Raw genomic sequence first — 27,444 nt, forward strand, 5'->3', positions numbered from 1 at the left:
AATTTACCAGAATATTAAATAATTAGTCTTTGTTGTATTAAAAATAATGTTATGGTATGAATAAAAACTAAAATATTTAAGTTATTTATATTTAATAAGATTTTATAAAAAATTTCTTTTGCAAATAATAGTCTCAAATTTTAAAATTGTTTTTCTATACAAAAACCTTTAAAAATTTTCTATACGAAAACCTTTAAAAATTTTAAACCAAAATATTAAAATTAGTCAAATTTAACTTTATAATCAATTATCCTATTAATATACTTCATTAAATTATTATTAAACTATTTAAATATATATTTTATTTATTTTGATTATAAATATAAAAGTGTTAAAAGTTCAAGGACCATTTTATAAATAAAAAAGTTCAACTCTATTATAGAGGAAAAAATAGAGTTCCTCTATATATAGAGGAAAAAATAGAGATCTCTATTATAGAGGTAGAAATAGAGATGGGTTGGAGTAGATTTTACCCTAAAATAGAGTTAAAAAGCAAATATAGAGGTGGGTTGGAGATGTTCTAAGAGAAATAATTCCTTTTTACTTTCTTGCCCCCTGATCACGTTTTCCACAATGAACATAAATTATGGAGTATTGAATAAACTACCTGACTGTTTAACAAAAAAATAAAAATAAAATTACCTGACTATAATATTAGTTGTATGGTATAATATACTCTAATTGACATGTGTGATTAACTTGTTTTTAATATCAATTTCATTAAATTAATTTAAATTCTCTTTAGTTGGTCATTCTTTATTTCATTTTCATTAAATTATTATTATTATGTATTCATAGAGTTAAATATGATTCAAAAGTTAAATATTAAAATCCTCAAAATATGAATGAACTTTGTGATCTTAAATGATTAAATTTTATTTTATTTTGAATGTAAAGAAAACAAAATAAATGGTGAAGTCAATGAGAATTTTCAGTTTTCACTATTCAAAATCAATTAAAATTCAAACACCAATTAGTAAAAAGACAAAAATTACAAAAATACCAAATAAAATACATGTTTAAAGGGGTAATTTAGTCTTTTACTTAAAACTCCATCACCTAATACATTACATTATCTTCTCACAATAAACATTTCTCCTCGAAACCCTAAAAATTCCCCAAAATAAAAATAAAAAAGAAACAAAAACCAAATCTTTCTTCTCTTCTTCTTCCTCTTCTTCTTCATCATACTCTTCCTCCTCCCCACATTGTCATGGCGATAATGAACAAAGAAGAGAAAAAGACAGAGAACAAGATGATCAACGAGATCGATGACTCACACGAAGACGAAGAGTTGGAGAACAAGAAGATGGATATGTTCTTTAGTCTGATCAAAAACTATCGAGAGGCCAAGAAACGAAGACGACAAGAGTTAACTCAAGATTCCGGCGACGTTGCTTCGATTCCGACCAAAAGATCCGACTCCGGCATTGTTCCCGTATTCCGTCCTGAAGATTTCTCTCACTGTGTTGATTTAAACTTAAAGCCATCATCGAATTCGATTAGCCCTACCAACAAGAATCAAGAACAGGACGAGGAAGAAGAAGAAGAAGCAGAAGACAAAGAAGAAGAAGCAGAGAAGGAGATAAGAGAAGATAATGGTTTGGATCTTAATGATGGTTTATTAGATAATGGTTTAGATCTTAATCTTGCATTGTAATAATAATACACTCTGTTTCTGGTTCTGATATTCTCTTTTCGTGAATAAGAAACAAAAACTTTCTTAATTTACTTGATTATTAAAAGCGACATTGCAATTACACACATAAACCGGGTGGATCATTCAAGTCAAGAAGCTGCAGGTGAAATTGCCATTGCTGAATGTTAACTTCTCAGCTTTGACGACAGAATCTAGAGGTAGAGGAACAAAGGTTTTGTCTGGACCATAGAAGTGAGGGAAGTTGTTCACTTCATCCACAGCTTCATAGATCAATCCATCTCCAAGCTGCAAAACAAACACATGAAACAACAACAAAAAAACATGTCAATCTCTAATGTTACGGGCGATTCCACAATCTTAGAATCTAGGCTCATTGTCTTCTCAGCACTAAAACATGTTCGAAATATCATCGAAGCATAAGTTTCACTTCAGGATTCAAATGATTCACATCAGTGTGCATCCTAAAGACTATGGTTCTCTTACTTAGATTGTGTTTGTCTTTAGTTGGTAAACAAAAGAGTAGTAACTCTAGCATGAACCACACACAATCAACTCTAGGATCATTCAACAGCACAAAATACAAGGCAGGCTCAAGAAGTATCATTAAATGTTCATCTACTTAAACGTGGAGCTAATCACACAATAAACAAACGTTTGACAAGATAAACCACTCACCAAACTAGAGGATCCCTAATACCAAAATATTTATAATCCCCATATGTTTCAAATTAAAGTATAAAGAGTCAACACCATCAATGAACAAACCTTCTTAGGATCGATTTGGAGAAGGTAAAGATCTTCTTTAACATTCAAGAAAAAGTTCTTCAATGTCGATTGTACCTAGAAACCACAGAAGCAATTTCATAACTAAAAGCAGTAAACTCAAACCTACATAAAAAAAAGTATTGACTTTTTACAAGGTCAAAGCTAAATCTCGATGTTTCGTAAACACCCATATGGAAAAAGTCGAGATCTTTAATATATAGAGAGAGAGAGAGAGACCTGATCGAGCTTGCTGAGATGAAAACAACCAGTAGACTTATCGAGTTCTCCACCAAGAGATGATCCATTCTTCTTAAACTCTTCCCATTCTTGATCCGTACTGATTCTGTATATGTAATCTTCCTCAGCCATTTGTTTTCACACCTCACCCTGTAAAATCGAAAAATCCTAACTTTTTAAAGCAGACGAGAGAGAGACTCGATACTAAACCGACTTAACCGGTGTAAACCGGGTAATAATTTCAATACTAAACCGGTAATATCAGCTAAACCGACTCGTCGTCAACTTCGAAGTTACTTACTTCCATTATACTACCTTCCTCCTCCTTCGCTTTCGATGGTTGAAATCAAAAACAAACTCTCGAAAAGTTGTGTAAAACTAACAAAAAACAATCATGGCGGCGACAATGGCGAAACCCATCTCGATAACTTCACTCGGTTTCTGTTCTGATCGAAAGAATATTGCTTTCTCTGATTGCATTTCGATTTGTTCTGGATTCAGACATTCTCGCCTCGATTTGGTCACGAGATCACCGACCAACACTACTCGTGTTTTACCTGTCGTTAGAGCTGTAGGATCTTCTGGTAAGCCAAACAGTGATGTGGTTGTTTCTGATCTTTTCTTTTGATCAATTGGGTTTTATATTTTGAGTGTGTGTCATAGCATTTCTCTTATCTTAATTTTTGTTAGATTATGTTCCAGACTCAAAATTTTACAAGGTTGAAGCTATTGTCAGGTAAAGATTGGTATGTGACACAATGTTGTTTGTGTTTCTAAGTGGAGACCTAACTGATTTCTTCATTTTTGAAATGTATGAATGTTGTTGGGATATTAAAAGGCCATGGAGAATTCAGCAAGTTTCATCTGTAAGATCTTCCTTGTCCTCTCTCAGTTTTGATATGTGAAAAGATTTGAACTTTGCTACTCTCTTGTGGCTTTCCTTATTAGTTGTTATACAAGAAGAGTCTATATAGTCTTTGAAATGTGGATTTTGAATACTATTAAATCGGAAGTTTGGGAAATAATTTAAGAGTATAAGTTTTCATATCTATGCATGCGAAGATCAGATTCTGTCAGTGAACTGAACTCAATAGGATGATTGGTCAAACTGTGAATTCGAGTTGAAGGGTTTAGTGTTGTTACTTCCATTAACATACAGATGAGTATTGTACTTGTGGAAAAATCCAACTAAATCTTGAGTTTCTCTGTTTCATGAATATATTATATATGGAAAAAAATATCAAGGCTTTATTGAAAATCGGGATTCGAGGTGTTACTGTCTCTGATGTTCGAGGGTTTGGTGCACAAGGTGGTTCCACCGAGAGACATGGTGGTAATAAGACTTCGCATTCAAGAATTGGTTTTGATGATTCTTCTTATTGTCAAAATGTGTTCATGACTTTTCTATACACATGGGTTTGTATTTGCAGGCTCTGAGTTCTCGGAAGACAACTTTGTTGCTAAAGTTAAAATGGAAATCGTTGTTAAGAAAGACCAAGTACGTATATGCTTTTAAAAAATCGAAACTTGTTAAGTGAAATTCGAGTTTGAAATTCGAGTTTGAACCATTACTTTTTTTTTTCTTGTTGCAGGTGGAATCTGTAATCAACACAATAATTGATGGAGCCAGGACAGGAGAGATTGGTGATGGCAAAATTTTCGGTAACTATACTCTTTTCACAATCAGATTTATGTTTCAAAATGCAACATGAATTTACTCAGATTGTGATGGTCTTTTGTTGGTTATCTACAGTTCTGCCTGTGTCAGATGTCATAAGAGTTCGGACAGGTAAAAAAACTTCAAAAAGTCTTTTTCTTGTTGTAAGAAAAGACACAAATCTTGGCTTGCCTTAAAATATGTCTGTATGTTGGTAAAACATTTTAGGTGAGCGTGGGGAGAAAGCAGAGAAGATGACTGGTGATATGCTTTCACCGTCCTAGGAACAAACCGAGCTCAAGAATGGTGTTATCATTTCGGTCTCTAGATCTTGTTTCTGCGAATAATAATAATGAATGGAGTCTGTGTTTGGTTTTCTGTTGAATCGATCAAGATGTGTTTTAACTGTACATGAATTATGCAGAAAACATCTGTCCTGGTTCTCAGACATCGAAATTCTGTTCCTAATAAAAATTGAAGTCCCTGTTTTTTATTTTTGGCAAATCTGGAACCAACATGCTTTGAAGACGCCGTTGGCCAAGACTTCGTTTACTTTATTACTGTCAACACATGGCCCTGAAACAGATAAAAGTCTGCAACGCTTTGAACATGTTCATCCAATGCACATTGACATTATGTGATGGGAATCATTTTAAATGTCAAGATTACAGAACAGAACAGTAGAGATCTCTGCTCAAATATGTAACACTAGTCTCCCGCTACCTGAAATTATACTCCAAACTACTCTATCTACATGCGAAATTATACTCCAAACTACTCTATCTACATGCTGAAGGGCTATTGACAAGGCAGTGCGTGACCTCCTTGCAACTGATCTGCAGAACCGTTGGACGTCTGTACGTCGGCTAGAAGGGGGGACAGTTCACCGTCACCGCATCTTGTCTCTCCTCTACTACGATCACATAAGCTAAGCACACGTTCTAACATATGTGTAATCATGTATAGGCTTGTGTATTATGAGGTTAAGTAGTATCATGTATATGAGGTTAAGTAGTATCAATAAATTTTACATTTAAAAAAAAAAAAAAAATAGACAGTACTCGTGTAAGATTCTTAGATAAATAGTACATTAAGGAAACCAACTTATAATGGAAATTAACTTGTAAAAGAAATTATACAAGAACAAAGAAAACCCCACTCGCTAGAAATCGTGCTTTAGATAGATAGGATGAGTCATGCAAAACATAGAGCAATAGTATTTATCATAGGTTGCATGTTTCTTCACGATGATAGGAAAAATGCAATGCAAGTTACACCACCTGCAAATTGGACGAGTTATACCATTATTGAGCACCACCTCAAAATATTTTTGCTCATATTCAATCGTGGTTTTTGGCATGAGCCCTGAAAAGTCTCCAAGCACACAATTTGTATGTAAACTAGCTTGTTGGTCTTTACATGTGTAGAACCAAGTCTCTGGATTGGTTTCTTCTTCACAAATGTCACACCAGTATTTGCCACTAGCCTTTTCACCATAGCATAGTGAGAGAGGATGATCCTCAGTTCTATGCTTTACCACTTGTGGCATAGTGGCGCAATTGAAGCATATAGCAAATCCACAATTCAATTCAATGCACCTGAGCACATGATAACTCTTCTCTTTGCAGCCATTGCAACAAAGTTCTTCATTTGCTGAAGTGTAATATAAGGCAGAACCAAAATGACTTGGATGGAAAAATGGCTCAGAAATTGAAGCGCACCGAACATCGAGTGTCTTGAGCCAATTATAGTATCTGAAACCATTGGACCATCTATCGCAAGCATGACACCGAAAATAATCAGACTTGTTTGTAATTAGAGTAAGACGCTCATTGTGTAGCACATGTCGTTTCATTCGAGGAAATCCAGCGCAGTTTTGGTGGAAAATAAAGTCACAATCCATACAACTGTAGAAGGATTCGAGACAGATGGGATGGGTGCATGCCCTGCACCGCTTGTTGTCGTCACATATAACACCATTAACGTGGAGTCTTAGGTAATGCTCTTTGTGGCTGAAATGTTGTATTGTGTTGTCGTCTATTACCACAAATGGCTCTATATCTTCTGTTTCTTCAGGAACTCCTTCAAGTTCTTTCCCATTCCACACATCATACCTAGTAGCACATTTCGAATGAACGACATAGTCGGGACACCTATGACAAGAAAAACCTCCACAAGTCCAATCCACCTCTTGGCGACAAACTCCACATACAGAATTCACAACACCAAGAACAGGGGTTCTAGAAATGCGGTGATCATGCCGATTAATGTTTATGACGCGTGGAAGGTCAAGACAGTCCTGATGGATCATGAAGTCACATTGAACACAGATGTAAGGGCTTCGATCGCCAGTCAAACCGCAAGCGTTACATGTAAAAGAACGGAGTCTTGGGAGAAGGGTGAGTTGGTGGTCATGAGCTTTCAAATTCAGAAGAGATAGTTGTGGTGGATTTAAAACACAACACATATCCAAGGTGAAATTACACGAAGAACAATGATAAAACAAGTCAACATCAATCTCTCTTGAGCAAAGACGACATTTTCCGTCAGAATAGTCTGGTAATGGACCTGTGTGGAGCTTAAGAGGGTGCCAAGGGTGGTAAGAGTGGTTTACCTCTAAAGGGTGTTTTACTTCTGACGTATGCCACACGCAATCTACATGGAAGGCTAAATCACATTCATGACATATGTATGGAAACTCATAACCAGTAATCTTCCCACATTTAGCAGCACATTCGAAGTCCTTGACCCGCTTCTTGAGAAGGGTGAGCTTGTGGTGATGCGTCTTGGAAATGTCAATAACCTCTGGTGGTGGGTACTTAAAACAGTGTAAATGAACGAATAAGCTCTTACGAGAATAGTATAGATGCTCGTGGATGACCGATATTAACACTCCCTCAGAATCCATGGATAGATGGTTAAAGAAGAAGAAAAAAAAGGTTGGATCTGAAATCGGAAAAGGTATGATCGATCCTTTAACGTTTCGTTCTCTCTCAACTGATGTTCTTATAAAATTAATAGTTATAAGACTTTTGAATTTGGTGGTCTTTCATTAACAATAAAAGATAGTAATTATTATGCTTTTATGATGGTGACAATATAACTAATCCATTAGTATTGTTTTATAAAAACAAACCACTTACAACAAAATAGTAAAGCGGAGAAAAAGCTTTTGAGTTCTAGCCATTTGGAACAGTTGGAAACGGTACAAAGCGGTTTATATATATGATTGGTATCAACCGTTAGCAATCAAATGCAGTGCTTGTGGGTGATAGCGGGAGAACGGCCAGTAACACCTAAGTCTATACAGTGCAGCTAAGTCAAATGGTATCGTATGGTGGTCCTTAAAGCGAAGAATATACAATTTACACTTTGTTGGATTCATGCATATCTCTTTTTTAGATGAAACGAAACAAAGATAATTTAGATGGAGGGTGCTAAAACTATAGCTTTGCTCTGTGTGTAACTAGCTTAATAAACTTTGTGATTCAAGTACTGTCAAAGACATATACATCTCAAATCTCATTTGTTTACTACATACAGGCCAAATTTTGTCTGCCACAAACATCTCCCTATCTCTGTATTTCCCCTGTTTTCCTCTGTTTCTGTCAAACATTACGACTGGATTAGTCATATATAATACTCACACATACCTTTAGAGATCCCCAAAATTTTTTAAGTAATTAGCTCAGTAAAACTATCTTTCTTTACCTCATTAGAATTTACTGTAATTTCCCCTAATGGAGACTCAAGAGCATGATCATCGACATCGACTAGCCATAGACCATATTCGTGGAAGCGTTTCATCTTTCTGATGGTGACCACTTGTAAAAAATCGCCAATTTAAAAATCTTTAGCTGTACCAATCGGCATGATCCATTTATGATTACGTAAATATTGATGTAAAATTTAAAATCTTTGATCTGATAGGATTACATATTTTAAAATCTTGTTTTTGTTAGATTATGTTCCAGACTCAAAATTTACAAGGGTGAAGCAATTGTCAGGTAAAAGCTTTTAAAGTTCGTGGTTTCATTTGTTTCGGTGTACCAATCATTGATATATCTGAGAAAAGCTCATAATTGTGACAATGTTGCTTGTGTTTCTAAGTGCGAGACCTAACTGATTTCTTCATTTTTAAATGTTCATGTCCTTAAGAAGAAGTTGCAGCTCCTTGAAAAGGAGAAACATTGTATCTTAACGGACACCTTCTATCGAAGTGACAATGTAGATTGGAATTCCAGTTAGGGAGATTTATTAATTATGTAAAAAGTGCTTTCACCTGGCAAGGCAAAGGACATGATGACACAACAAGTAAACCGGTTTGTTAGTAGTTCTTTGTCTCCTTTTTATCACCCCAACAGAATTTTTTATGTTCATCCAAAGTTGGAATATTCCACTAGCAATATCATTTCTAATTGAGTTATTTCTCTCTTCTCTCGTTTGACAATATTTAAATTTAATACTTAAGTTTTTAAAATTAGTTTTATATTAAATTTAAGAATTTGTTTAAAAATGATTTGTTAATTAGTTGAAAAAACCTTAGGTGTTAAATTTAAAATATGTATACACATATTGAATTTATACACCAAGCTTACAGATCCGTAGGATTGGATGGGATGCAAAATCTGGTTTGGTTTGTTTTCGACGTATTTAAAAACATTTAAGTTTTGAAAATATTATTTATATTAAATTTAAACATTTTTCAAAAACGATTTATTAAAAATTATTTGAAAAACCTTAAGTGTTAAATCTTAAAAAAAGTATATACATGTTAAACTTATACACCAAACTTATGGACCGGTAGGATGAGACGGGGTGCTAAATCTAGTTTTTTTCAACGTATTCAAATTTAACACTTAACTTCTGAAATATTTTTTATATTAAATTTATAGAATTTTTTAAAAAGAGTTATTAAAAATTAGTTGAAAAAACTTTAAGTGTTAAATTAAAAATACGTATACACATGTTGAACTTATACACCAAGCTTACGGATCCGTAGGATATGAAGGGATGCTAATTTAGGTTTGTTTTCGACGTATTTAAAATTTAACATTTTTGTTTTTTAAATATTTTTATATTGTATTTAAATAATTTTTTAAAAAACTATTTATTAAAATTTAGTTGAAAAACCCTTAAGTGTTAAATTAAATAATTATATACATGTTGAACTTATACACCAAGCTTACAGACTCGTAGGATGGGACAAGAAGCTAAGTCCGGTTTATTTTCAACGTATTTAAAATTTAAAACTTAAGTTTTGTAAATATTTTTTATTAATTTAAGAAAAAGTTTAAAAACGAATTATTAAAAATTAGTTGAAAAACCTTAAGTGTTAAATTTAAAATATGTATATATATGTTAAACTTATACACCAAATTTATGGACCCATAGTATTTTTAGTTTAACACGTAAGGGGGAGGTATTGGTTTAGGATTTAGAAACAATTTTAATGACTTTATGTTTTTGCTGATTGTTAGAATCATAGAAAATTGAAAGTTAAAAATGAAGGATTCTAAGAGATTGTTTAGGAAGTTTTTTAAAATCCTGATGATTTGTTTTTTCTAATCTTGTAAAATCTTTCTATTTGATGAAAAAGTTTTCATGACTTTTGTTATGAAGGAAATGATATAAAATCCTAAACCAATAACATAAAATTTGAATTCCTTAACAATTCAAGATTCTTTTGTTTTACTTGAATAACATAAAACTTTTAATGACTTTATAAAACTCTTAATCCAATAACACTAGATTTATCAAGATTTTAGATAACTTTTTACAAATCCACAACCAATAACACCAAATTTTTAAAGAGTTTCTAAAAGTCTTGATTGAATAACAACATATTTTACCTAACTTTTAAAGTCATTAAAATTCTTTCTAAATCCTAAACCAATACCAGTTTTGAAATCATTTCTTTTATTAATTTTAAAGTCTTTTTAATTACTTCTTTTTTTTTGTCACTAGAGTGTCTTTATTGATTAAGCCTATAAACAGACCAATATTACAACCAAAAAAACCAAAGTGCAAAACAACCCAACTACTAAAAGAAAAGCCTACAAGCCCAATCGTAATTGCTTCCTTGAGACTGAAGAGATTAGATGGAACACAGACCACGTGGCAAGAGAGAGACATGATGGTTGACACATGGGAAGTCAAAGAAAGGAGTCGCCGGTCACCGGCAGACGGAAGTATCGTCAGAAAACTTCGATTCCGGTCAAAATCGCCGGAAAGTTACACTGGAATCTCGATCTACACGCAGAAACTTACAGCGGATTCCAATTTTGCTGAGAAAATAACTCCAAAGCCGAGCTTCATCATCTTCGTCTTCAGTAAAGATCTCTCAAATCTCCAAGAAAGAAAATCTACAACTTAAGCCTGCAAACCAAAGAAACTCCATCGACCCATCAAACTTCGGCAAAGACACATGCATCATCATCAATTGCTTCAAATCAAACCAAATGAATGATAGAAGCAATCAAAATCGGATCCGAAGATTAACCGAATCAATTGAGTCAACAAAACCTAAAACCAAACACCACCGAGAGAAGGCAGCGGATCTACCTGCAGCATGTGTTGTGATAGCTTAAGGAATGACATCGATCATGTATGTTCCCACGTACCAGCGACAGAATCGTACCGGTGACGTAATTTCTCAAGAAGTTGATGATGATGATGATGACTATATACTCCATGATTTGCCCAAAGATCTATCCTGAAACGCAAAACAAAAAAGCAGAGAGACGAAGTCAGAACGATGGCGGAAACACAAGAAAAAGAGAGAGAGAGACGTAACAAGATGGTGTGATAGGGAGCTGGACGAGGATCTATGCCCAAGACACACTTTTCTAATTTTGAAGTTGGAAAGTACCGAATGATGATAAACCAAAGATGGAACTTCGACGATGCACCAAAATTAATAGATGAACAGCGATGAAAGTGAAGGTGGACGCAGCGGATTGAAAAGGGGAACAAATTGTACTTCCAAGAGAGGTGAAAGTCTCTTAGACTACTGGCTTATATACAACTTAGATATGACACACTCAGAAGTAAACAAATTGAGAATATATTACACACTTCTCAAATCAAACAAGTAAAAAGAAAATCTTGATTAAAATGTTTGATTAGTTGCAAATGAGAACTACAAAGAGTTTATATATAAGGGGAGGACGAAGGAGAAGAGGGGAGAGAGGAATAACATGCAAGAGCATGCACAAGTCCAAACTCATGCAATGTGTCTTAGAAAATACAAAAGCAATAGATGTAAAGTTTAAACAAAAGAGATAGAAAATGGGCTAAGGCAAAGTAATAGACCTTGGACAACGAAATGGGCTGATAAAGGAAGGCTTGAAAGTGTTACTTAGGACTCGTTAAAAACATTGTTAAAAAAATCTGTTGGGACAAAATTTGACAAGGTAAAAAAATTGCATAAGCAACACTTATCCCTTTACCGAACACCTTGAGTTGTGATAATCATAAAGGTGGTTTGAGCCATATCTTCTTGCTTCTTGTCCAGCTCCATAAGTAGTCTATTTATTGCTTGATTTAATCTCTTGGATCTTGATCTTGTTAGAGGACCCGCCAGAATGATTAATGCTTCCTCCAATACAAGCTGCTCCTCGGCTATAAGTTGCTCATCTGGTTCGTGTGGTTCATGTGGTTGGATTGGGCTGTCTATGATCTCATCATTGATGGTGAGATCATGGCCAGACAAACCCAACCACAGAAACCTGAGGAGCAGCTTGTAGCCGAAGAACATCTTGTAGTGGAGAAGCATTGATCATTCCAGCGGGTCCTCTAATAAGATCAAGATCCAAGAGGTTCAAAAAAAAATCAATGGATTACTTAGAGAGCTGGAGAAGAAACAAGAAAACATGGTTCAAACCACTTTTATGATGATCACAACTCAAGGTGTTCGGTAAAGGGATAAGTTTTGCTTACCCACTCTTTTTCCCTTGTCAAGTGTTGTTCCAATGGTTTTTCTTGACAATGTTTTTAATGAGGCATAAGTAACACTTTCAAGCCCCCTCTTTATCAACCCAATTTGTGGTCCAAGGTCCATCACAATGCCTTGACCCATTTTCTGTTTCTTTTGTTCAAACTTTGCATTTATTGCTTTTGTAATTTCCAAGACTTTTTGCATGAGTGTGGACTGGTGCATGCTCTTGCATGTTTTTCTTCTCTATCCTCTTCTCCTTCGTCCGTCTCTCCTATATAATCTCCTTGTAGTTTTCTTTTGCAAACCATCAAACATTTTAATCAAAAACTTTCTTTTTAATTGTTTGATCCGAGAAGTGTGTAATATTTTCTCAACTTGTTTACTTCTTGTGTGTCATATCTAAGTTGTATTCAAGCCAGTAGTCTAAGAGATTTTCATCTCTCTTGGAAGTACAATTCATTCTCCCTTCCAATCCGCTGCGTCCACCTTCACTTTCATCCCTGTTCATCTATCAATTCTGCTGCATCGCCAAAGTTCCACCCTTTGTTCATCATCATTTCGTCCTTTCCAGCTTCAAAACTAGCAAAGTGTGTCTTGGGCATAGATCCTCATCCTCGTCTGTGAATTTATGCCCAAGACACACTTTTCTGGATTTGAAGTTCAAAAGGACGGAAAGATGATAAACAAAAGATGGAACTTCGGCGATGCAACAGAATTGATAGATGAACGGGGTTGAAGGTGAAAGTGGATGCAGCGGATTGAAGAGGGAATGAATCATACTTCCAAGAGAGATGAAAATCTCTTAGACTGCTGGCTTGAATACAATTTAGATATGACACACTCAGAAGTAAACAAGTTGAGAAGATATTACACACTTCTCAGATCAAACAAGTAAAAAGAAAGTTTTTGATTAAAATGTTTGATGATTTGCAGATGAGAACTACAAAGAGTTTATATAGAAGGAGAGGACAAAGGAGAAGAGGGGAGAGAAGAAAAACATGCAAGAGCATGCACAAGTCCACATTCATGCAAGCTCATGCAAAGAGTCTTGGAAATCACAAAAGCAATAAATGCAAAGTTTGAACAAAAGAGATAGAAAATGGGTCAAGGCAAAGTAATGGGCCTTGGATCACGAAATGGGCTGATAAAGGGAAGCTTGAAAGTGTTATTTTGGCCTCATTAAAAACATAGTCAAGAAAACCCAATGGGACAAAACTTGACAAAGGAAAAAGAGTGAATAAATAACATTTATCTCTTTACCGAACACTTTGAGTTGTGATCATCATAAATGTGGTTTGAGCCATGTCTTGTTGCTTCTTGTCCAGTTCCCTAAGTAGTCCATTGATTGCTTGATTGAACATTTTGGATCTTGATCTTGTTAGAGGACCCGCCAGAACAGTCAATGCTTCCTCTAGTACAAGCTGTTCTTCGGTTATGTCAGGTTCTTGTGGTTGGGTTAGGCTGGCCATGCTCTTATCACGGTGGCGGCGAGATCTTTGATCGTGTGATCAAACACGAGCTATAGTAACAATGGCGTTGGTACGGATGGTCATTGATCGAGCTTGACGGGGATGTAAGAGATTGGCAAAAAGATATTATTAGCAGAGCAAGGCAGAGCTTTCTCAAGAAGGACAGAGATCGGCGACGGCGTTGGTACGGTTAGGTTTTTTTGGGTTTTTGAATAAAAAAGGAAAGTTACATCTTCAATGTTAATGTTATCAAAAAATAAAAAACTGTTGTAAACTAGAGAGTTTAGGGAATGAAATCTCTTGTTCTTATTCATAAACAATTGAATGAGGTTACATATATATAGTGTTTGTATTAAACCGACAATAGACTAAGACAATGGACCGATGGGCCTTTGTGGCTGAGCCACATAACACGGACAGTACACGGGCCGGTCGATGGAGTCCACTAAGTGTTTTACAACACTCCTCCTTGGACGATATGTCCGTGCCGATGCTAAGGGATCAATGCAATACGCTTGGGGGTGCTGCCTCATTAAAACCTTACCAGAAAAACCCAATGAGACAAAACCATGGTGAAGGAAAAAGAGTACATCACGCATTGCTCCCCTTGTTCCAAGCATCACTCTAAGTCCTTAAGCCTCCGCATTCCAATCTGGTGTGAGAGCTTCTTGAATGTTGTAGTCGGTACCGATTTGGTGAAGAGATCGGCTGAGTTGTCGCAGGATTGAACTTGAACAACTTGAACTTCTCCGGCCTTTTGTAGTTCATGTGTGAAGAAGAACTTTGGTAGAATGTGCTTCGTCCGATCTCCATTGATGTAACCTTCCTTGAGTTGTGCGATGCAGGCCGTATTATCTTCGTATATGACCGTTGCTTCTTTATCATCGATCATGCCACTATCAGTCCGAATATGTTGAGTCATGGACCTCAACCAAACACACTCATGGCTGGCTTCATGGATTGCTAGGATCTCCGCATGATTTGATGATGTGGCCACAAGAGTTTGCTTCATAGAACGCCATGAGATCGCAGTACCACCTTGTGTAAACACATAACCTGTTTGTGACTTACCATTGTGTGGATTGGATAGATAACCTGCATCAGCAAAACCAACTAAACCTTCTTTGTTATAGTTAGTATAAAATAAACCAAAGTCTGTCGTTTCTTGTAGGTAACGCAGAACATGTTTAATACCGTTCCAGTGTCTTATGGTCGGACAAGAACTATATCTTGCTAGGAGGTTCACAGCAAAACATATGTCTGGTCTAGTGTGGCTAGCCAAGAACATTAACGCTCCTATAGCACTAAGGTAAGGCACTTCTGGACCAAGAACTTCTTCATTGTCCTTCTTAGGAGCAAATAGATCTTTATTCACTTCAATACTTCTCACAACCATTGGGCTAGTCAATGAGTGAGCTTGGTCCATATTAAACCTCTTGGGTACCTTTTCTGTATATGCCTTTTGATGCACAAGGATCCCATTGTTTCTGTACTCAAGCTGCAATCCCAAACAGAATTTTGTCTTGCCTAGGTCTTTCATTTCAATTTCTTTCTTGAGATATTCTACTGTTTGGGCAATTTCTCCAGAGGTTCCAAGGATGTTTAAATCATCCACATAAACTGCTATTATCACAAATCCTTTGTTTGCAAACTTCTTTATGAATATACATGGACTGATTGGGTCATTCTTAGAGCCTTCTCTAGCTAAATAATCACTTAATCGGTTATACCACATTCGACCACTCTGTTTCAGTCCATAAAACGATTTGTCTAGCCTTATGCAATACTGTTCTCGAGAACCACTCTTATCTTTGAGCTCAATACCCTCTGGTAATCTCATATAAATTTCATTATCCAGTGGACCATATAAGTATGCAGTTACAACATCCATTAACCGCAAATCCAGTTTTTCTCTTACAGCCAGACTTATTAAGTACCTAAATGTTGTTGCATCCATCACAGGGGAGTATGTCTCCTCATAGTCTATTCCTGGTCTTTGAGAGAATCCTTGTGCTACAAGCCGTGCTTTATATCTCACAATTTCATTATTCTCATTTCTCTTCCTTACAAAGACCCACTTATGTCCAACTGGTTTAATTTCAGGTGTTGCCCTTATGATCGGACCAAACACACTTCTCTTCTTCAAAGAGTTTAACTCCACATCAATAGCTTCTTTCCATTTTAGCCAATCTTTAGTGCACTCTAATATAGATGTGGTTCATGATCCTCATTTATCTCAAGTGCTACCTTGTATGCAAATATATCATCAATGTCGACATCTTTTCGGTTCCATTGAATTCCAAACATGATATAGTTTATTGAGATCTCATTATTATCAATACCTTCAGGACCTTGAGGTTCAGCGTCCCAAACCTCACTCGGTTCCTTAGGCTTTTACGCGGCTATGTCTGTATTTTCTGCATTTTCCCTAACCTCGGTTTGATTTGCACCTTTCTTAGATTTCCGAGGGTTCTTATCTTTGGAACCTAATGGTCTACCTCATTTCAAACGGGCCTTAGACTCTGTAGCAACTTGATTATTGTGTTCCTTCTAAACATCAATTCGTACTGGTGCATTGCAAGCTGGTATGTACAATTTTGTTACTCTCTTTGGACCAGCAAAGGAATCTGGCAATTGATTAGCTAGCTTTTGTAAATGAATAATCTTTTGAACCTCTGCATCACATGCTAGAGTTCGAGGATCTTGCCAATTTAAGGATGTTTGATTCCATGTTAATTCCTTGACCAGCTTGCTAGTCTCACCACCTAACATAGGGAATTCAGACTCAACGAATTGACAGTCCGCGTATCTAGCCTTAAATAAATCTCCTATCAATGGCTCAAGATACTTTATAATGTGGGAGACTCATATCTAACATATATTCCCATCCTCCTTTGAGGTCCCATCTTAGTTCTCTGTGGTGGAGCAATATGTACATAAACGGCATAACCAAATGTTTTGAGATGGGATATGTCTGGCTCTTGACCCGATAATAGTTGGGATGGTGAATATTTGTGTTCACTAGATGGCCTGATGCGTATAAGTTCTGCTGCATGTAAGACTGCGTGTCCCCAAGCCGACACAGGAAGCTTCAACCTCATTAGCAATGGCCGAGCTATCAATTGTATTTGTTTAATGAAGGATTCAGCTAATCCGTTTTGTGTATGGACATGTGCCACATGATGTTCCACACTCACCCCCATGGACATACAGTAATCATTAAATGTTTGGGATGTAAATTCACCAGCATTTTCTAGACGTATAGTCTTAAGTGGAAAATCTGGAAAGTGTGCTCTTAGCCATATAATTTGAGCCAACATCCTAGCAAATGCTAGGTTCCTTGTGGATAACAAGCAAACGTGTGACCATCTGGTTGATGCATCGATCATAACCATAAAATATCTAAATGTCCCACAAGGTGGGTGTTGGTCCACATATATCACCTTGTATCCTTTCCAGAAAGTTTAAAGTCTCTTTAGTGACTTTTACTGGTGATGGTCTTATGATAAGTTTCCCTTGTGCACATGCTACACAAGTGAGATGTTCAGGGATAACTTTTCTCTCTTTAAGATTGTGCCCATTCGAACTCTTAATCAATTTACGCATTATGTTTGAACCCGGGTGGCCTAGCCGGTCATGCCATAGAGTGAACTGTTCATTGAACATTTTGTGCTTTGCCAAGTTAGCTTCTATCATGTTAATCTTAGAATGGTATAAACCAGTGGCTAGTGCAGGAATAGTCTTTAGGACCTTCTTATGTCCTTTTACAATTTCTGTAATGTATAGGAATTTTTTATTTCCTTCACCCTTGGTTTCAGTATGATAACCATTCAATCTTATATCTTTAAATCTCAATAAGCTTCTCTTAGATCTGGGTGAGTACAAGGCATACTTAATTCAATATGTGTGCCATTAGGCAATAATATGTGAGCCTGGCTGTAGCCTTCTATCAAATTTGCTATACCCGCAATTGTACTAACATTGACATTTTTCATTATGAGGTTTATGAAATATCTTTTATCCTTCAATATAGTGTGGCTGGATCCACTGTCCACCATTAGTTCACTCATATCCTCAGCCATTTCTATATAAAACAACATTTTTGTGTTTTGATTTAATAAGGCAATTAATTATAAAATAAAATCCTTGAATTTAAACTAAAGCAATTATCCAATACATAACCGAAATTAAAGCATAAAAAGCATAGAAATTAAACCAAAAATAAAAACGAAATTCAATCATCATTCTTAAGGCAATCGGAAGTCTCATAGGCTAGTGAATCATCGTTCTCATGATCGAAGTCTCCTTCATCATCGAGATGCACATAGTTGGCTTCTGGATTCTTCTTCAAGACCTCTTGATATGCATCAATGAGATGTTTGGGTGTTCTGCAGTTCTTTGCCTAGTGGTTAGACATACCACATCGGTGACAAACCGATTTAGCCTTGGTTTGTGGCTTAAAGGACCCACGGCCCCTACCACCACGGCCACAGCCTCCACGGCCGTAAACATCAAACCGGCTAGCTTGGCCTCCTCGACCACCACGGCCACGACCGTAGTGTCTTTCTCTGTGGACATAGTTGGTCTCCTTAGGCTCCTTAAGCTCTTTAGGCTCTACAGCATTTTTCTTTCCCAAATTAACCTTGTGTGCTTCTGGTAATGGGGCTGTACCAGGAGGTCTCATAGCACTATTCATCAGCAACAGCTCATTGTTCTGCTCAGCTAGCAGCAAGCATTCATTAAGTTCCCCATAGTCAGCAAAACCTTTTTGCTGGTATTGTTGCTGAAGGAGTATGTTATGAGGGCTAAAGGTAGACAATGTCTTCTCTAGCAGTTCCTTCTCTGTTACTTCAGTACCACACAACCTAAGGAGTGAGACAATCCTAAAAAGCTCAGAGTTTTACTCATCCATGGATTTGTAATCTTGGATCCTTAGGTTTTTCCAATCGAACTCGGCCTTATGTAGGAGCACAGTCTTTTTGTGTCCGTATCTGCGTTTAAGCGCTATCCAAAGGCCAAGAGGATCCTCTATTGTGAGGTACTGATTCTTGAGACTCTCAGCAAGGTGATGGTGTATGTGCTGGATGTTCTTATACTTTTGCTTGTCAGAACAGTCATTATCCTCTTCGATGCATTCGTGCAAGTCCTTTGACTTCAGGAGGATCTTAGTGTCCATTGCCCATTGCAAGTAGTTGCTAACAGAAGCATTCAAAATACCATACTCTAGGCTCTTAAGGCTTGCCATCTGCATAAAACAGAAATATACAACCGACCATTAGCATGCGATATTTGAGATCGAACCATGCAATCAATCAATATGTCATGCGGTATTTGAGATCGAAACATGCCTTAGGCCATGCGGTATTTAAGACCGAAACATGCCTTGCCTCTTACAAATTTTGTGGTTTAAATTTATTCATGCAAGACAACAAAACAAAATAGAAGCTAGCATGCAACAATTTCCTTTTCTCTAGATAGAATTTCCTTTTCTTAAGTTTTCCTTTTCAATCTAGGATTTTAGTAAATTTTGTTCTAGGCTCTTAGATAATTACTATAATTAATTAGGAGTTTATCCTAACCATATTTTAATTCCGATTTCATGCTTTTAATTTATAGAATTTTAACAAAAGTTTTAATATTAATCGGATTCAATCCTAGAACAATAAAGCTAATGTTTCTTAAATTTTAGGATAATTATGTTGAATTGGAAGTTATCCTAATAATCTTGACAATCCTAGAACAAGCTTATGCTCGAGTTTTATGTTTCATATGGCCGAAAGTTTTACAGAAAATCTATGTTTATTATCTATGCAAGGTTCTAGTTTATTGTCTATGCAAGGTTCGAATCTATGCAACATATGAAACAGTCAAGCAATAGCAATCAACAAAACCGAATTTTAATTATAATCAAGAGGTTCAATTAACAATCAATCTATGCAACCCTAAGCAACAAGACATCCGATTTTAAGTTTTAAAATCATAGGGTTTTAGCATAATCTAGTTTGTTGATTGTATACTTTGTAGTTTTAGGGTTCCATTAAGTTTATGTCATAGGTTCGATTCATAGGTTTTAAGAGAGTTTTAGATCTTATTTACCTTCACCAATTAGGAGTCTGACTGGATATGAACCGGGAGCTAAAGACCTCGGTCGTTCCTCTCTCTCGATCACGAACGGATCTCGGACTGCTCCTTGTACCGCTCACGTCTAAGAATCGCGAACCTCAAACTAGTCTCGGATGAAACTTGATCACGAACACAGGCTGGAACCGAGTAAGTCTCGAACAGAACCCGAACAGAACTAACCCCGATCAGGAACCAACCACGAACTCGAGCAACACCGATCGCCGATAGGGATTTCGAACAAGGAAGGAGGCGGCGGCTTTTAGGGTTTTAGGGTAAGGGTTTTTCTCAGCTGGATATAAAAACTATCGTGCTGATAACGTGTTGTAAATTAGAGAGTTTAGGGAATGAAATCTCTTGTTCTTATTCATAAACAATCGAATGAAGTTACATATATATAGTGTTTGTATTAAACCGACAATAAACTAAGACAATAGACCGATGAGCCTTTGTGGGCGAGCCACATAACACGGACAGTACACGGACCGATCGATGGAGTCCACTAAGTGTTTTACAACAAAAACAACTCAAACAAATATAAAACAATGGAAATTTAAAAAGTTACCGTTACAGTTACCCGTTACAAAAATTATATAATTATATAATAGTGTATATCTGTTTTTTTTTTTTTTTTACTGCCTTTGATGGGACTTGCGTCGTACGTTTTGCTGTGAATGTTGTTAACTTTCATCTGAAACGCTGTCGTTTTGTTTCTTTGCAGTGGCAATGAAGACAAAAACTTAATAGAGCAATGTTTAACACTTTACAGATGCATATTTTTTTTTGACAATCCAATCGAGTTGAAAACAAAATAACCGCACAAACATTTGAAAATTGAGCTTTGGCTTAATTAAGAGAGTCATGCAGATAGCTTGGTCCAATCCAACCGATTATAAAGATTAAACACCTAAATCTTGTCAAAGACCAAAGACCCTTGTGTACACGATCTTGTTATTGGAATTTGGCTCTGAGACAAGCTATATCAAGAATGGCTCCTGTACAGAGAAAGAAGGTATAACAAAATAAACTAATTATTGGAGTTAGGTCACAAGGGAGAGATATTTTGTTATACCCTTGTGTACACGATCTTGTTATTTGGAAAATTGAGCTTTAACAAAATAAACCAAACTCCAATAACAATATTTGTTTTGCAAAAAGCACATCAACGGTGACCCCAAATTTCTTTGGAGTTTGGTTTATTTTGTTAAAGCTCAATCAGTTCTCCGCATGGAGAAGGCTCACATAGAACTGATTCAACATTTTATCGAAGACAAAAAAACTGCTATTACTGATACTGATCATGAGATTATTCTTTTTTAGCAGTATGTTGTGTAACTTGTATGATTCTTTTTAGTTTTTTACTATGAAGTTATCAAATTTACTATAATTTCGGTTTAGTTTTGGTTATGTTTCGGTTTGAGTAATTTCATTTCGGTTAGAGTCAGTTCAATTCCGTTTGATTTTTATACCCTTTCTTCAAACAAGTCCTTCAATTTGTTTTTTTTGTATGGATGAGATTGGAAGATGTCTGTCTTAGCGATATCTTCTCCTTCAACTACTCTCATCAGACCACTAAAACGCAACGGGCTAAACCGGTCACCGGTTCGAAAAATCCTCTGCTTCAGCCAGAGGAGACAGAGCAGAACCGATACCGGAAAATCTTGGATCGTCCCAGTAAGTCTCTCGCTTTTTGGGTCAGGCTTCGTCTTGGGTCCTCTTCTCGATGGTCTCCATTCACGTGTCGATCTCGTGGTTTACCAAAACGGAGCTTTCCAAATCGGTCCTCTTCATACAAACATCTGGGTAAGGTCAAAACCCCACAACTTGAAAATTCTTGAATGTTTTCGATCATGTAATGTTTTTTTCAGGTACCGTTCTTGCTTGGCTTATTTTACTGCACAGTAGGCTTACTACAACTCCTACTGGATGAGACAACCTCTACAAAACCTCCACGTGGCAATCTAGACAAAACCGTAATTTCCCTCTTGTAAGTATGTAGTACTCTTGTTGTTGTATCGTAGTTGTGTATATGAGGACAGTGGAAGTGAAATTCTATATGGTTTTGGTGAATGAAACAGAGCACTGGTGCTGTTCTTAGAGTTAAGTGCTGAGATGTATAAAGCTGGAGTTTCAGACAACATAGAAGCTTACATTCTATTTGCCCTAGCAGAATTTCTTTGGTTCTCTTTGGATAGAACTTGGATTGGCTTCACCATTGCCACTCTCCTTGGTATCGCATGTCCCTTAGCCGAAATCCCCATCATGCAGTAAGTAAACCGCGCGATTCAAACCATCACTCTGTTTTTTTAACAGAATTAAGTCTAACAGATTGACATAACCTGCATAAAAACAGATACTTCCATCTGTGGTATTATCCAGAAGCAAACATAGAGATCTTTGGCCAGGTAAAAAAGTGTTTATACAGACATCTTTAAAGAAAAACATACATGAATACTCTGTTTTGTTTTGTTTTCTGGTGAAGGGATTGGTTACTTGGACAACAACTTGCTACTTTGTCTACACACCTTTCTTGATCAACCTGGCAAGATGGCTCAGAACAGTTCTGGAGACGAAAACTACTGATGTGGACATTAGCTAAAACAAAGAGCAGTGGTGTCTTTACATATATATATAGTGGCATTCTTCATGCTTTCTAGCTTGTAAAGGTTACATTAGTTATGTCCTTGAACTTTTCTTTAATCGCTGCTCGTATTCCCATTCCAATCGACTCCGGTCCAACATATTTTACAACGCAGTCCTCGCCTTCAACTGATAAAACTTCAACACTTCCGCCATAGTTCTTGATCGCTGGCCTCAGTATATCAAGATGAGCATTCACTGCCTGCAACACAAAACCAGTCAAAGGCAGACACAGAAGAAGATATCAACGTTGGCTAAGTTCTTAAAAGGAGCCTCACTCACCTCAACGGTTATCTGCTTTACTTCTTCATCAAAAACTTGGCGGATATCTTTCAAAGCATCCCCAAACTTTTCCTTGAGTACTCTCTCTATTCCCATTGTCATGGTTGTTGAAGAACTTGGACAACTCGTACATGCTCCTAAACATACGACACAATTCCACAATCAACAGTAGCTCAATTACATAACATGTGATTGAACACTACAAGGACAAAGAAAAACTAGAAATTTCAACCTAAACTACGAAACAAACATGTACAAATGTAAAAAGGATACCAACTTTTGTCATAATTGATTATCAATACTGTCACTACATTCACATGACAGCTGGTAATTTTGAGTGCTACTATATCAAACCAAGAATCCAAAAAAGGCTATGGCTCAGTCATGTTGGAAACAGACACATCTGTAATATGAAAGTAGACGCTACATAACTGAGTCCTTCTTTGCTGATTATTACCTTTCTCTACAAAAGATTCACTAATCCTACCAAATTTGTAATTCACTAATCCAAGCTCAACTCCAGAGTACTATAGTGACAGATTCCAACAACTCAAACTCGAAAAAAGTTTCAATCTTCAGCACAAACCTAACTCCAAAATTTGAACTTTTTGTAATTGAAATCCAAAAATCATAAACAAAAAAACAAACCTTGGAGTTTGAGAGAAACAACACCATCTTCAACGGAGACAACGTCGACGTTACCACCATCGGAGATCAAGAACGGCCTAACATCCTCGAGCACCAAATCAACGTTCTGAGGCGTCAATTCAAAAGTCTGAGCTGAATACAAACCTGGCGAAGATACACCAGATGCTAAAGGCGATATCTTTTCTCCTTGGCTCGAACCACTTATCGCAAATCGCCGCAAAAACGCCGTTCTAGAGATCGATCTGTGCCTGTTATTAGCAAAGAAGACGACTCTCGAGTTTTGATCGGAGATTACAGGAAACCCAATTCTCGACGAAGATGATGAAACCAGAATTTTGAAGCTTCCGCTTTTTATTGAAGTCGCCAGAGAAGCCATCGTCCTTCAGATATTTTGATCTCTCTAAACTTTAACAACAACCAAAAAAAAAAAATCAGTAACACGACGGAACGGAGAAGAATCGATAAATTTCGAAATGGTCCTTTAGTTTAAGGAGATCTTTAATTAAAGGACCATATCTGAAAATGAATACGGTGGACCCAAGAAATGGGCCGATCGACATAAATTACGACCCAGTCCATTTAAACGAGGGAAGACACGTGTCGACTGTCTATTAGTGTTAGTTTGACTTTGTGTCTATACGTTTGGACCAATCGCATAAGAAGATTTCCCAATTTCCAACACAGTTGCTATAAAAATGCCACAGTGACTGCCACCACACCACCCACCCACACAGACATATCTTATCAGATTCTTCCATATGGGGACTAACACAAATGATTTCTGCTGTACAAAATTTGTTTCTTCTCCTCTGAGGATAATTATTAGACCGCGTAGCTATAAAGAGTGTAATTGACTTTAAAAAGGCTATATAAGTTAGGTTTTTATAATACAAGTTTCGATTGACTTAAGTTTTTATTTTTTGGTTTCTCTTGTTCACTTCACATGCTCACATGGTTTTTAGACTGCCTAGCTAGAACCTATAGTAAATGTAAAGCGAATAACTTTACGTTTTGATGTATAGAGAAACTATTTGATCCAGTACGAATATTCCGTATTAATAATATAAGGTAATTAGATTAGATTAGCTTAAATAAACTTTCATCATGACAAAGAATAATAAATATGAAACTATTGCTAGGTACATTTATAAACCAACCAGCCATTATATGTGAAAGGCCATATACATGATTTACAATAACTTTGGTTACATTATTTGGCCTAGACGACCGTTAAAACATTTATGATGCATGTGCCAACCAAAACATAACAAAATTTAATAACAGCTTTCAACTTGTCCGAAATAATAGTGTGTAAGATGATTTCTGAATCATTTGTAATAGTATTTTTTTAGGACATTATTGTTTCTCTTAATTATATATGCACTAGAACGGCAAAGGCAAAATTGTCTGACAAAGATTTTGGATATGATATAAAACATAAAGATTTGTTTACATTACCAAAAAAAAACAAAACGAAAAGAACAAGATATGTAGCTGCATGTACGTAGACATTATTAATATAAACAAATTAAATAATCGATTTGGTTTACTTTTTACACCGAAACTCACTCACTCAAATCCTAAAACAAATTTAGTTTTTCTTAACTACTCCATTATTACCGGCCAAGATCAAATACTTGTCCTTTCTAGTGAGTTTGGTGCACTCGTAATCCAACGCCTTCCCAATCTCACTCTGAACATGATTGGCCACCTCAAACTTCGACTTCCCATCAGAATCTTGACACGTGGCACTAGAGACAGGGTCGAGAAACTCGACGTTGTAGCTAGGATAAGGATCCATGAGGAAGAAAAGCGGGTCGAAGGCCTTAAGGCCACTTGCCGTTGTACCATAGAAGAAGGTTACGTGTACCGTCACAGCCACGGGAACGATGACGTCACTAACCTCGGTGAACAAAGGACTAAACCTAAGCATGTAAGGTTCTCTACAAGTGGTTCCTTCAGGACAAACCACGAGATCTCCTTCCGTCAACAATGTCTCCATCGCTTGACCGTCGCTCACCCGATCACGGTTCAGTCTAACGGTCTTGATCGGTGCCAAAATCTCGGATACTCTACTCAAGCTATACGTTACGGTTTTGATGTTTTTCTCCTTAAGCGCGAATGCAACGTAGAGAGGGTCCAATAAAGTCCTATGGTTACACACAAAGAGACGACCTTTGCCTTGACTTGAGTTCGGTTTTTGAGATGAAATGTAGTCGTTAGCGACGGTTAGTCTGCAACCGGAAAAGCAGAGGATCGGGATTGAGAAAGAGTAAGGGATGCAAAGAGAGATGAAGAGCCTGGCTGCTGCTGCTACGGCTGCGAACGGACCCCACATGAACAAGACCAGTGTGTTCATTAGTGTTGGTTTGATCGCGAGCCTACCGTCGTGGAATATCAATGGTTTGGGGTATTGGCTTCGTGGTAGGGTTTGCCAGCTTCTCTTGTCGGATCTTTTCACGAAATAAATTTCCTGTTATCGAGAAAAAGACAAGAGATTCAGTTAAGTTCAACGTGAAACACAATGAATGAAAATACCTAACCAAAACTCAGTTACTAGTATTGGAATCCAAATCTACAAGATATATATTCACTGTCATGACTAATAACTATGCACACAGGTTATATCGTCGATATCGATTCGTTATTTCTCTTTTAATTTGTTTGCCTTTTTCATATTGTTATAAATTATTTCATTTTCGCAATCTGGCAAGGTTGTGACTCACCGTCACTACCAATCGGCAATATACATACCTATTTAATTCTTTGTCGCTTTTACTATTTATAGATCATGATCTAGATATTAATAATATCAATATCTATATTTTTGGCAGCTTCAATTTTTAGTAGTTAAAACATTCTCGTTTGGTATTATCAAAAATATTCTTTTATATCAACTACTATATAGTTTTAAAACCGTGAACGTAAACGCAAATTTTTTAAAAATAATATAGAGACTGACCTGGCAAAACTGAGAGAATAGATACCGATGAAGAGAGGTATTGAAGGATGTGATCCCAATAACACGACCGGTGCTTAATCTCTCTTTACGAACCAACTCATCAAAGACAAGATCATGTTTGGTCTTATCCTCCATGATCCCTAAGTAATATCCTCCAACGACTTTCATTTCTCTCCCGACCACAACATCAATCTCCAAATAATCTCTCAAGAACCCTTCGATCATAACTTGAGGAAGATCATCACTCACTCCGATTCTCTTCCCTCCTCTCTTCAACACTTCGAACATCTCGAGCCCAACATCTTCTAGAAAGTGTTTAGGCAAAACCGCTCTCCCCGCTCTAAAACCTTCTTTTTTGATGCCGAAGAAGCTCACCATTACCATCACTTTGACACCCATCTCGTGGCTCATCAAGCTTATAAATGGATAGAGAATGAAAAGGATAAATGACCTTACTACACTTCCGGCCTCGAATGCCACGAGCATGAAGTAAGGGAAGAGGGAGTTGGACTTGAGAAGAGCTCCTTCTACGTTGAAGATCAGTGTGTGGCGTGATAGGTCGGATTGAAGGAGAGAAGAAGGGCCATTTTGGTATTTTGGTTTCGGGTTCCGGTATCTTCGGAGGATGAACCGGTAGAAGAGAAAGACAAGAGACTGGAATATTGGAATCTTAGCGGACATATTTGTTTTTTACAGAAAGCAAAGCTTTTTGTTTTGTTTGGTATTAGGCACTGCATGTTGGAGAGCAATTGAGGGGGTGTTTATATAGCAAGACCATGACAAAATTACCCATAAACGTGTTGCAGATTTACAAGAAATTGCCATTGATGGTTAACGTACAGCTTGCATGATTATACATTAAATGAGATTACCAAGTGAACATGTGAATAGTATATTTGAAAAGTATATACGCGTGTCTGAGTAGACCAAAACTTTTGTTACCAAGAGTATGAGTCAAAGCTTTTGTTTAATTTTTAATTATAATTTATAAGTATAATTATTTTGGTTTGAATAAAATAACATTAGTCAAAGCTAGCTAGTGTATATAAATCGGAGATAACTTAC

At 36.6% G+C, this 27,444-nt stretch overlaps 8 protein-coding genes across 8 annotated transcripts; 3 read left to right on the forward strand and 5 right to left on the reverse strand.

Moving 5' to 3' along the window:
• Positions 1-1,213: 1,213 nt before the first annotated feature.
• LOC104713488 (uncharacterized) lies at positions 1,214-1,727 on the forward strand. The gene has a single exon (XM_010430626.3). The coding sequence runs from the start codon at positions 1,214-1,216 to the stop codon at positions 1,658-1,660; it is 447 nt and encodes a 148-aa protein (XP_010428928.1). The 3' UTR covers positions 1,661-1,727.
• Positions 1,603-2,813, reverse strand: LOC104713481 (uncharacterized). The gene is made up of 3 exons (XM_010430615.3): positions 2,663-2,813; positions 2,426-2,500; positions 1,603-1,945 (listed from the first exon to the last, which is right to left on the reverse strand). The coding sequence occupies exons 1-3, from the start codon at positions 2,792-2,794 to the stop codon at positions 1,784-1,786; spliced, it is 369 nt and encodes a 122-aa protein (XP_010428917.2). The 5' UTR covers positions 2,795-2,813; the 3' UTR covers positions 1,603-1,783.
• A 10-nt stretch (positions 2,814-2,823) lies between these two features.
• LOC104713498 (nitrogen regulatory protein P-II homolog) lies at positions 2,824-4,814 on the forward strand. Its single transcript, XM_010430638.3, has 8 exons — positions 2,824-3,246; positions 3,353-3,398; positions 3,501-3,528; positions 3,908-3,995; positions 4,093-4,160; positions 4,255-4,324; positions 4,416-4,451; positions 4,548-4,814. The coding sequence occupies exons 1-8, from the start codon at positions 3,057-3,059 to the stop codon at positions 4,601-4,603; spliced, it is 582 nt and encodes a 193-aa protein (XP_010428940.1). The 5' UTR covers positions 2,824-3,056; the 3' UTR covers positions 4,604-4,814.
• A 517-nt stretch (positions 4,815-5,331) lies between these two features.
• LOC104747016 (uncharacterized) lies at positions 5,332-7,290 on the reverse strand. The gene has a single exon (XM_019231576.2). The coding sequence runs from the start codon at positions 7,225-7,227 to the stop codon at positions 5,482-5,484; it is 1,746 nt and encodes a 581-aa protein (XP_019087121.2). The 5' UTR covers positions 7,228-7,290; the 3' UTR covers positions 5,332-5,481.
• A 10,671-nt stretch (positions 7,291-17,961) lies between these two features.
• Positions 17,962-18,972, reverse strand: LOC147948072 (uncharacterized). Its single transcript, XM_087491348.1, has 4 exons — positions 18,680-18,972; positions 18,492-18,592; positions 18,147-18,341; positions 17,962-18,083 (listed from the first exon to the last, which is right to left on the reverse strand). The coding sequence occupies exons 1-4, from the start codon at positions 18,970-18,972 to the stop codon at positions 17,962-17,964; spliced, it is 711 nt and encodes a 236-aa protein (XP_087347474.1).
• A 1,995-nt stretch (positions 18,973-20,967) lies between these two features.
• LOC104713516 (uncharacterized) lies at positions 20,968-22,571 on the forward strand. Its single transcript, XM_010430661.3, has 5 exons — positions 20,968-21,650; positions 21,716-21,834; positions 21,926-22,114; positions 22,201-22,252; positions 22,330-22,571. Exons 1-5 carry the CDS (start codon positions 21,372-21,374, stop codon positions 22,444-22,446), a joined length of 756 nt encoding a protein of 251 aa, XP_010428963.1. The 5' UTR covers positions 20,968-21,371; the 3' UTR covers positions 22,447-22,571.
• LOC104713507 (nifU-like protein 1, chloroplastic) lies at positions 22,219-23,900 on the reverse strand. The gene is made up of 3 exons (XM_010430650.3): positions 23,418-23,900; positions 22,770-22,906; positions 22,219-22,689 (listed from the first exon to the last, which is right to left on the reverse strand). Exons 1-3 carry the CDS (start codon positions 23,791-23,793, stop codon positions 22,501-22,503), a joined length of 702 nt encoding a protein of 233 aa, XP_010428952.1. The 5' UTR covers positions 23,794-23,900; the 3' UTR covers positions 22,219-22,500.
• A 920-nt stretch (positions 23,901-24,820) lies between these two features.
• Positions 24,821-27,116, reverse strand: LOC104713526 (putative glycerol-3-phosphate acyltransferase 3). The gene is made up of 2 exons (XM_010430672.2): positions 26,380-27,116; positions 24,821-25,890 (listed from the first exon to the last, which is right to left on the reverse strand). The coding sequence occupies exons 1-2, from the start codon at positions 27,058-27,060 to the stop codon at positions 25,009-25,011; spliced, it is 1,563 nt and encodes a 520-aa protein (XP_010428974.1). The 5' UTR covers positions 27,061-27,116; the 3' UTR covers positions 24,821-25,008.
• Between the last annotated feature and the right edge of the window lie 328 nt (positions 27,117-27,444).

The sequence above is a fragment of the Camelina sativa genome, chromosome 2 (assembly GCF_030686135.1).
Source record: "Camelina sativa cultivar CO46 ecotype springtype chromosome 2, ASM3068613v1".
NCBI lineage: Eukaryota > Viridiplantae > Streptophyta > Magnoliopsida > Brassicales > Brassicaceae > Camelina > Camelina sativa.

Bases quoted from the DNA above. Each gene is read 5' to 3' on its own strand.
- LOC104713488 (XM_010430626.3), top strand. From the start codon at position 1,214: ATGGCGATAATGAACAAAGAAGAGAAAAAGACAGAGAACAAGATGATC.
- LOC147948072 (XM_087491348.1), bottom strand. From the start codon at position 18,972: ATGGCAAGCCTTAAGAGCCTAGAGTATGGTATTTTGAATGCTTCTGTT. The intron at 18,593-18,679 runs GTTCGATTGGAA...CTCACTCCTTAG, and splicing joins GTGCTCCTACATAAGGCCGA to GTTGTGTGGTACTGAAGTAA. The intron at 18,084-18,146 runs GTATGTCTAACC...ATGCATATCAAG, and splicing joins ATCGGTTTGTCACCGATGTG to AGGTCTTGAAGAAGAATCCA.
- LOC104713507 (XM_010430650.3), bottom strand. From the start codon at position 23,793: ATGGCTTCTCTGGCGACTTCAATAAAAAGCGGAAGCTTCAAAATTCTG. The intron at 22,907-23,417 runs GTTTGTTTTTTT...TCGTATGTTTAG, and splicing joins TGTTTCTCTCAAACTCCAAG to GAGCATGTACGAGTTGTCCA. The intron at 22,690-22,769 runs GTGAGTGAGGCT...TTTGTGTTGCAG, and splicing joins TAAAGCAGATAACCGTTGAG to GCAGTGAATGCTCATCTTGA.
- LOC104713526 (XM_010430672.2), bottom strand. From the start codon at position 27,060: ATGTCCGCTAAGATTCCAATATTCCAGTCTCTTGTCTTTCTCTTCTAC. The intron at 25,891-26,379 runs GTCAGTCTCTAT...TCTCGATAACAG, and splicing joins TATTCTCTCAGTTTTGCCAG to GAAATTTATTTCGTGAAAAG.
- LOC104713498 (XM_010430638.3), top strand. From the start codon at position 3,057: ATGGCGGCGACAATGGCGAAACCCATCTCGATAACTTCACTCGGTTTC. The intron at 4,161-4,254 runs GTACGTATATGC...TTCTTGTTGCAG, and splicing joins TCGTTGTTAAGAAAGACCAA to GTGGAATCTGTAATCAACAC. The intron at 4,452-4,547 runs GTAAAAAAACTT...AAAACATTTTAG, and splicing joins TGTCATAAGAGTTCGGACAG to GTGAGCGTGGGGAGAAAGCA.
- LOC104713516 (XM_010430661.3), top strand. From the start codon at position 21,372: ATGTCTGTCTTAGCGATATCTTCTCCTTCAACTACTCTCATCAGACCA. The intron at 21,651-21,715 runs GTAAGGTCAAAA...TGTTTTTTTCAG, and splicing joins CTCTTCATACAAACATCTGG to GTACCGTTCTTGCTTGGCTT. The intron at 21,835-21,925 runs GTAAGTATGTAG...TGAATGAAACAG, and splicing joins AAAACCGTAATTTCCCTCTT to AGCACTGGTGCTGTTCTTAG.
- LOC104747016 (XM_019231576.2), bottom strand. From the start codon at position 7,227: ATGGATTCTGAGGGAGTGTTAATATCGGTCATCCACGAGCATCTATAC.
- LOC104713481 (XM_010430615.3), bottom strand. From the start codon at position 2,794: ATGGCTGAGGAAGATTACATATACAGAATCAGTACGGATCAAGAATGG. The intron at 2,501-2,662 runs GTCTCTCTCTCT...TGTGGTTTCTAG, and splicing joins ATCTCAGCAAGCTCGATCAG to GTACAATCGACATTGAAGAA. The intron at 1,946-2,425 runs GTTTGTTCATTG...TTTGTTTTGCAG, and splicing joins TCCAAATCGATCCTAAGAAG to CTTGGAGATGGATTGATCTA.